At 43.1% G+C, this 9,146-nt stretch overlaps 1 protein-coding gene across 3 annotated transcripts in view; it reads right to left on the reverse strand.

Moving 5' to 3' along the window:
• Positions 1-9,146, reverse strand: part of emid1 (EMI domain containing 1) — a 55,668-nt gene that overhangs the window by 8,478 nt on the left and 38,044 nt on the right. For all 3 annotated transcript variants that reach the window (XR_006924702.1, XM_046841708.1, XM_046841709.1), the window contains exons 10-14: positions 5,339-5,419; positions 2,791-2,843; positions 2,588-2,650; positions 2,451-2,495; positions 1,576-1,620 (exon numbers count right to left, since the gene is read on the reverse strand). Coding sequence is in view for 2 of the 3 variants with exons in the window: in XM_046841708.1 (XP_046697664.1) it covers positions 1,576-1,620; positions 2,451-2,495; positions 2,588-2,650; positions 2,791-2,843; positions 5,339-5,419 (287 nt within the window). In the remaining variant the exon portion in view is untranslated. The remainder of the gene's footprint in view (positions 1-1,575; positions 1,621-2,450; positions 2,496-2,587; positions 2,651-2,790; positions 2,844-5,338; positions 5,420-9,146) is intronic.

Genomic DNA, 9,146 nt, shown 5'->3' on the forward strand with positions numbered 1-9,146 from the left:
ATTCTGGAGCGCTCCTTTAACCTTGACTTTGACCTTGACCAGTGACTGTGTGTGTATGCCGAGCCTGGAGGATCAGACAGTGGGTGGAGTCAGTAGGTGGGAGTGGGAGGATCAGACAGTGAACACTCAGTGAGACAGCACCCCACCACCAACACAACAAACATACAATAACACCACACACAAAGTAAACAATGCCCATGTACGCTGACCAGGAAAACATTCGTTTCAGACTGTACATCATGTCACAAAATAGATCAGGCCCACCTGAGACTGTCCGAATATATTACCCACTGTCTAAGTCACAATTTAGATTAGATTAACTTTGATAGATTTGATAAGATTTTTGCCTACTAAGCAAGATTCCACTTCACATACTAGTTTATTTGCCTTGATTACATTTCTCTTGCTAGATTAGATTATCTCTAGTTATCTCTGGTTTGATAAGATCTAATCTTCTAGGTATAATTGGATTTTGATTAGTCAGGTTAGATTACATTTCTTTTACTAGTTTGGATTGTATTTCCGTTGCTAATTTTCTATAACAGACAATTTTCTATCAGGTTAGGTTTGTCTTACTATGTTAGATTAGATTTTTCTCACAGTCATAAGTCTAAATTAGACTAAACTCGCTAGGTTATGTAAATTCCCTTGATATCCTGGATTAACTTTCACATGCAAGTTTAAATGACATTTGACTCATTGATTTGTCTCGCTAGGTTAAATGAAGTTACATTAGATTTTACTCACTAGGTTACATTTTATTTGGTAAGGTAGATTAGATATCACTTGCAGTTTAGATCACATTCGAATAATTCAAATCAGATTTGTCTTTCTAGATTAGAGTTATTTGTTAGGTTTGATCAGATTTGATTTCGTTCTCTAGCTTGGATTAGATTTCATTTGGTAGTATAAATAAGAGTTTATTTACTAGGTTTGATTTGTCCTGCTAGGTTGGATTAGATTAGATAGTTTAGATTAGACAGTTTTAATAAAAGATAAGGGGCTTCCTGATTTGTCCAAGTGAACTTCCCACTGGTAGCCCCATACCCATGGTTTGCTCCTCCCACATTGCATCTAAAAGGAAGCAGGTGTTTGATTAGACCTTGTCCTTTTCCTGGGGCTTCAGGTTTCAGGTCAGTGTACCTGGGCAACTCAGCAGCAGTGCTGTGACCATCACAACAAAAATGAGCCCAATCAAACCCAACACGCACAGGAAGTGAGCGAGTGAGAGTGAAGCAGCTTCCTGTCAGTGCAGGTTCCATCTGAAACCCCTCATCAGATCGGTCTGAGGGAACGTGCACTGAGGGATAAAGCGTGATGGTAAAAAATCTCTCGCGCACACGCACACGCACGCACACACACACACACACACACACACACACACACGCACCAGCATGGTGTAAAAAACCTGCAACATTCTGATCAGGGAAAAAGAAAGTGTTACAGTGGAGACACATGTCCTGCTTTCTCCTGTAGGGGTCAGAGTTTTTAGCGAGGGTATTAGGGGCAGCAGTAAATCTGTCACACACACACACACACACACACACACACACACACACACACACACACACTTACCGGAAGTCCTTTCTCACCCGGCTCTCCCTTCAGTCCTCGTTCACCCTGCAAGTAAACAACATCCAGTTACCACTGCTCTTTACAGTAAATAACCATCACAGCACTGAAAGAAAGAAAGATGGAGGTGATGGAGATAAACAAGGTGAAGTGAGGCGAGTGGAGGGCGGAGCTAGACGGAACCAGCGGGAAGAAACGGGTGCACTCGGGCGGGCGCAGGAGAAGGAAGTGAGGGGCAGCGGGTGCTAAAAAGAGCAAGTGTGCTGATCCGCGAGAGACGTGTGGACATCAAGTGGAAAGGAGTCCTGAACCTTTAGGGTTCAGAGACTGTGGGTGACCCCGGCATGAGACTGGAGAGGAAATTGCCAGACTAAAAGTAAAAGTGAATAAAGAAAACGTGATGGAGGTGAGGAAGGTAAAGGATCTGATGGTGGTAAGGAAGGTAAAGGATCTGATGGTGGTAAGGAAGGTGAGGGATTTGATGGAGGTGAGGAAGGTGAGGGATTTGATGGAGGTGAGAAGTTAAAGTGATGACCGAGGTGATAAAAGTAAGGAAGCTATAAAAGTTGAAGAATGTGAAGGTGGCATTAGAAGTGATGGAAGTAAAAGGAGATGGAGATCAGGGTGGTGATGAAGCTGAGGAAAGCGATGGAAGTAACAGTGGTGATAGAGTTCAAGGTGATGGAATTGAAGGAGGTGAGGAAAATGATCAAAGTAAAGAAGGAAGATGGGGAAGATGATAGAGGTGATGGTGGAGATGAGAATGGTGATGAAGGTGATTGAGATGATTGCGGTGACTGTGGTGATGGAGATGTGGAGGGTGATGGAGATCTGAAAGTTGATGGTAGTGAGGATGCTGTCTAAGGTAGAAATCTTACTGGCTCTCCTTTGAAGCCCCTCTCTCCTGGATACCCCAGAGGCCCCTAGAGGGAGAGAAGGTTGGTGTCAGTGTGAGGATGGGTGGAGATGAAGATAAAACCAGGTGAGGTTTACACTTTTAATGTTTCACACTCACTCTCTCTCCTCGCTCTCCTTTTGGTCCTGTGGGTCCTGGTGCACCAGGGGAACCGGGCTTTCCCTGAGAGAATGGAACATAACATACACACACATTAAACCACCACACACACACACACACACACACACACACACACACACACACACACACAGGTCCATTAAAAAAAATCACAGTTCCTGCTGTGAAAGTGTGTTTTAGCTCACACTTGGTCCAGTAGGTCCTGGGGGTCCAGCTGGTCCATGAGCTCCTGGAGGTCCTACAAAGGGAAACAGGACGCATCAGATACTCCTATAACATTAACACTGTCTGATCTCTAATGTTCATCTCACTCAGTATAAAGCATCATAGAGTTAACACACTGTACGGACAAAAGTTTGTGGACACCTGACCATAAGATTGCTCTGTGCTTCTTCTTGAACATCTCGTTCAGCATTTAAACCACGTTCGCTGTTATAATAAAAAACTCTTCTGGGAAGATGTTCCTCTGAGGTGAGGAGACCTGGGGTGCTGTCAGGGTTCACATTCATCCCAAAGGTGTTCAAAAGGGTTTATAGCAGGAGATCTTCCACTCCAACACCATGGAAAGCCGATGTTCATGGAGCTGGATTTGTGCACAGGGGCATTGCCATGCTGGAACTGGTTTGGGTCTCCTAGATCAGTTAAAGGGAGAATCCAGATTTAGCTTGTAGAGGAGGTGCGGAATTGAGAACATGTGGATTGTTCTCCGACGATCATCATGCACGAGTTGCTGAATGGTTTCGATGTTTTTGGGGTGGAGCTCTTCGAAAGTCTTCCTGATCTCTTATCTTCTTCCAGTGATGTTCTTCAGGTCTTGAAGCGAGTGCGCTCGAAACCTCAAACGTCTCCGTGGCAGATTTGTCCAGAATTTCACGTTTGCTTTGTTCTAACTCGCTGTTGGTGATGAAATGGCAGACGTGGGAACACACGTGGGTCAGAAGAGCACCAGTTACACCATCAGTCTTCAAACTCCAAACCCTCATACAGTATAATTTTATTATCATTACTCTGTAAAACACTACACCCCAAAAAATCCTTTTTTCCCCTCACACGAACATCTCGTCTCCAAACCCCGAGCGGAATCAGTCGACTAATAAAACACAATGAAATACAATCCTGTTCATGATCTTCTCCCTGAGCGAGCGTTCTGGCCTTTACCAGATAAAGACGAGATAATAAATCACGCAGCACATTTCATAACGTCATCGTACAGCCGCCAGACGCACGAGCAGATAAACGCTAAACCGCTCCAGAGACGGCGGAGACGGCGTTTATAAACCGACACACAGCTCCGAGTGAGATCCAGACACGAGTCCGGGAATCACGTCCTCGCCATCGAGGTCACGGACGTTTTATTCCCCAATAAAAACCGACACGGCCGTAAAATATCCCCCGACGCGTCTCAGAGGAACCGAGCACAGCTGGAAACAACCACTGGAGAGAATTTGGGCTTGAATTCTCCTAATTAATAATGATTTTATTAAAAAATAAATAAATCATATGAGATAAGTCATGAAGATAAAGTTCTCCTGAGAAAATAAATAAATAAATAAATACATTTCAAGTAATTGCAAAAATATATTTAAATATTTATTCTTCATATTACCAGACTTTATATCTTTAAATTAAATGTCTTATTATAATGAAGACCTTTTTGTCTTTTAATATAAATCTCTCGCTCGTCTTTCCAAAAGCTTGTGGATGTTCCCATTTCCCCCAAAGTTTTTGTGATGTTCACACAGAGATTTGTGGCGATTCATTCTGCTACATGTGTGTGAGTAAAGTCAGGTTCTGATGTAGGTGAGAAGGTGAGGAGGTTCCTGGGGTGCAGGCAGCGTTCACATTCATCCCAAAAGTGTTCCATATGGTTTATAGCAGGAGATCTTCACACATCGTCCAACCTGTGGGAAGCAGATCTTCATGAAACTGGATTTGTGCACAAGGGCATCATCATGCTGGAACAGGTTTGAGTGGCATTGAGGAGAAGCAGAACCAGGGTCATCCAGGGTTATACAGGGTTATCCAGGGTTATACAGGGTCATCCAGGGTTATCCAGGGTTATCCAGGGTCCGTGTGCTGGTTAGAAGGTGAGGTGAAGGCAGGGGAGGGAAGTGTGTGTCTTTGTTTTAATTGAGTTGGGTATAGTGTGGATGAGGTTGGATCTGCTGTTCTTCATTATCAGGAACATCTGATGAGTCTGATGGTGGTGTGAGATCATAACAGCTGGTACTGGGATTTTGATTTGTACTGCATTCGCTTTTGGAACCAAATTCCACCGTACAGCTCTGGGGGACCGTGAAGGTCTTCAGCATGACGCTATACATCATTCTCTTCAAACCCAACTACAGACCAGCGTGAGCTATGGTTGGAGGCGGAGTCACTCGGGAAGAGGCCACGCCCCTTGTTACATCCAGCAGGAAAATAATACTAGAATAATAGTATTACTGTTATTATTTCTAAGTAGTGAACAGACGGATTTAATACGGAGCTAAAAGTCCTTTCATTGTTCATAAAAAAAAAAAAAAGTTTAAAAAAGAAGCGCTTCTCCAACCAGGACGCGTCGATGATCATGTGACCTTTATAAACCAGTCATGTGATATTAACAGTGTGGAGAGATTTATACTCGATTTTCAATCAGATATTATTAGATATAATCTGCATGTGCATGTGATGGTATTCTGCTGTGTGTGTGTGTGTGTGTGTGTGTGTGTGTGTGTGTGTATCAAGACTGACCTGTGGGTCCCGGAGGCCCCTGAGCAGGAACCAGTCGAGGATCGGGAAAACTATTGGACAGCAGCAAGTTTTTCTTCTCACCTGTAAACACACACACACACACACACACACACACACACACACACACACCATGAGTGTTAGAGATCAGAAACACTCCCTTCTGACTTCAAATCAGTGATTTTCTTTCTTTCTTTTTTCTTTCTGGTGTACTGTTACCCTCTGTCCTGTAGATGGTGCTGTTCTCACACAAAAAAAGTGTACTTTCTCTTTTCTCTCTCTCTCTTTCTCTCTCTCTCTCTCTCACGCACACACACACACACACACACACAAAACAATGTGTGTGTTTGTGTGTGTGTGTGTGTGTGTGTGTGTGTTTTGTATGTTCATTGTTGCACAGTGAGAAAAGAAACTGAGAGAAAACGTTTCACTACATCACAGATACACACTGGTGAAAAGTATCAGGGCAATTGTATCCGAGTCTTTGGATGCAGGAGCATGAGACTTTCCCTTTCCCTATTCCCGCTCAATGAAGATCTGCTTTCCATGGTTGGAGTGGAAGATCTCCTGTGATGAATGTGAACACGGGCCTGACCTTCTCACCTACATCACTACCTGACTTCACTAACATTATGCTCAGGTGTCCACAAACTTTTGGCAATAGAGCGTATGTAATACGGATGTAATGAATGACTTCCATTATTGACATTATATTATATTATTACACGACATCCATAATCCAGATGTTGTGCGGTTTTGTTTTTTTACATTTTTCATTTGAATGCGTCATTTTGGACACGATCCCTAACTACTGACGTCTCCCTTATGTCCAATATCATCTAACACTGATCACACTCACAAGAGTTTAATCGTTAATGAATGTGACAAATCAGACGAATGATCCGAAGAATAAAAAAATAACACATCTGATCTCGTTAACTCGGATCTGCATCCGCTAGAGCTTTCAGTCCTGAACTGATGAGAGGAAACGAGACAAAAATCACAAAAAATAGCTGAAAAATTGTTCTGGATTACCTGAGTTCACCCAGGGCATGTGAGAAACAGTGCTACACACACACACACACACACACACACACACACACACACCATGACTCCACCCTGCTGTTTGACTCCTCACACACATCTGGAAGTGGTTGAGTGACATCAGTGTCAGATGTAAGACAGACAGGTCTGTTTTTCCCTCAGCATGGGGCTTCAGCGTCTCACCCCGTCTCACCCTGTCCACCCCGTCCACCCCTCTGTCTCTCCACCCTGCCCACGCTCACGCACAGACCCGAACCATCATCTTATCTTCTAGAACCTCATCACCTTCAGATCATCAGAAACACCAACACTTCCTATGGACTTGAGAAAACACTTGCTGTAGATCCTGCTCGACCACATGGCCAGAATTACTGACTAGTTTTCCTGATGATGGTGATGATGGTGATGATAACGGTGATGTGATGATGTGATGGTGATGATAACGGTGATGATGATGGTGAAGATGGTGATGATAACAGTGATGATAACGGTAGATGTGGTGATGTGATGGTGATGATGGTGATGATAACGGTAGATGTGGTGATGATGGTGAAGGTGATGATGATAACGGTAGATGTGGTGATGATGATGGTGAAGATGGTGATGATAACGGTAGATGTGGTGATGATGATGGTGATGATAACGGTGATGATGATGGTGATGATAACGGTAGATGTGGTGATGATGGTGATGATGATGGTGAAGATGGTGATGATAACGGTGATGATGATGGTGATGATAACGGTAGATGTGGTGATGATGGTGATGGTGATGATAACGGTAGATGTGATGATGATGATGGTAATGATGAGGGTGATGATAACGGTAGATGTGGTGACGGTGATGATGATGGTGATGATAACGGTAGATGTGGTGATGATGGTGAAGGTGGTGATGATAACGGTAGATGTGGTGATGATGATGATGATGATGGTGAAGATGGTGATGATGATGGTGATGATAACGGTAGATGTGGTGATGATGGTGATGATGAGGGTGATGATAACGGTAGATGTGGTGATAGTGGTGATGGTGATAATGGTAGATGTGGTGATGTAATGATGGTGATGATAACGGTAGATGTGGTGATGGTGAAGATGGTGATGATAACGGTGATGATGATGGTGATGATAACAGTAGATGTGGTGATGATGGTGAAGGTGGTGATGATAACGGTAGATGTGGTGATGATGATGGTGATGATAACGGTGATGATGATGGTGATGATAACGGTAGATGTGGTGATGGTGGTGATGGTGATAATGGTAGATGTGGTGATGTGATGATGGTGATGATAACGGTAGATGTGGTGATGATGATGGTGGTGATGATGGTGAAGATGGTGATGATGTGATGATGGTGATGATAACGGTAGATGTGGTGATGATGGTGAAGGTGGTGATGATAACGGTAGATGTGGTGATGATGGTGATGATGAGGGTGATGATAACGGTAGATGTGGTGATAGTGGTGATGGTGATAATGGTAGATGTGGTGATGTGATGATGGTGATGATAACGGTAGATGTGGTGATGGTAATGATGGTGATGATAACGGTGATGATGATGGTGATGATAACAGTAGATGTGATGTGATGGTTATATGGTGATGATAAAGTTGGAAATGAAGGTGATGGTGGTGGTGGTGGTGATTGTGAAGGTGGTGATGATAATGGTGTGTGTGTGTGTGTGTGTGTGTGTGCGTGCGTATAAGAGAAGTCCCTGCAGGATCTACTCTACAGCCCTGTCGCTCCTCACACCTCTGATTCCAGATGATTAGAAATGTGTGAGGGATCTGCTGAGGTTCCACTGCTCTGAGTTTCACTTTATTATTAAGTAAAGTATTGGCACCCTCGATGGTGTTTACTCTGTACACAGGAAGAAAGAACATGCAAAGGAAGGAATGAAAAAATGGAAATGGAAAAAGAAAGAGAAAAGGAATGAAAGGCATCAGAAGAAAAAAAAAATAATGAGGATAAATAATGAGAAAAGAAATAAAGAGGAGGAATTTAAAAAAACAGAGGAAAAAGAAGCAAGAGAGAAGAGAAGGAATTTACATAACGGCATTTAGCACACGCCCTCTTCCAGAGCGACTTACAACTGAGCAGTTGAGAATTAAGGGCCTTGCTCAAGGGCCCAGTAGTAGCAGCTTGATGGGATTTGAACCTATGACCTTCTGATCCAGAGTCCAATGCCTTAAATCACTGAGATACAACCTCAAAATAGGTGATGTTCTGAGCAATGTAAAGAAAAAAACGGGGAACAGTATAAAACAGTAAAGGAGAACAGTACAAAGAGAGAACAGAGTATGATGAGGAGGAGAATAGAAGGTAAGAAAAGAAGGAAGAAGGATAGAGAAGCAGTGAAGGTATAGAGAAAAAATCCAGAGGTGATTTAGGGATGAAAAGAGGAGAAAAGTGGAAAAGTAGGAGAAAATAAAAAGGAGGGGTCAAATAGGAAGAGCAAGAAGAGAAAGCAAGCAAGAAAGAAAGAAAGAAAGAAAGAAAGAAAGAAAGAAAGAAAGGGTGTAATGTGAGGACAGAAGTGGATGTAAGATGTAAGTGGACATGTTTAGACATGAGTAGAAGTGAGGGGACGTAAGTGGATGTGATTAGATGTGATTGGACGTGATTAGAAGTGGGGGACATAAGTGGATGTGATTAGATGTGGGGGACATAAGTGGACGTGATTAGATGTGATTGGACGTGATTCAAAGTGGGGGACATAAGTGGACGTGATAAGATGCAAGTGAATGTGAGACATAATTA

This window comes from Silurus meridionalis, chromosome 27 (genome assembly GCF_014805685.1).
Source record: "Silurus meridionalis isolate SWU-2019-XX chromosome 27, ASM1480568v1, whole genome shotgun sequence".
Lineage (NCBI taxonomy): Eukaryota > Metazoa > Chordata > Actinopteri > Siluriformes > Siluridae > Silurus > Silurus meridionalis.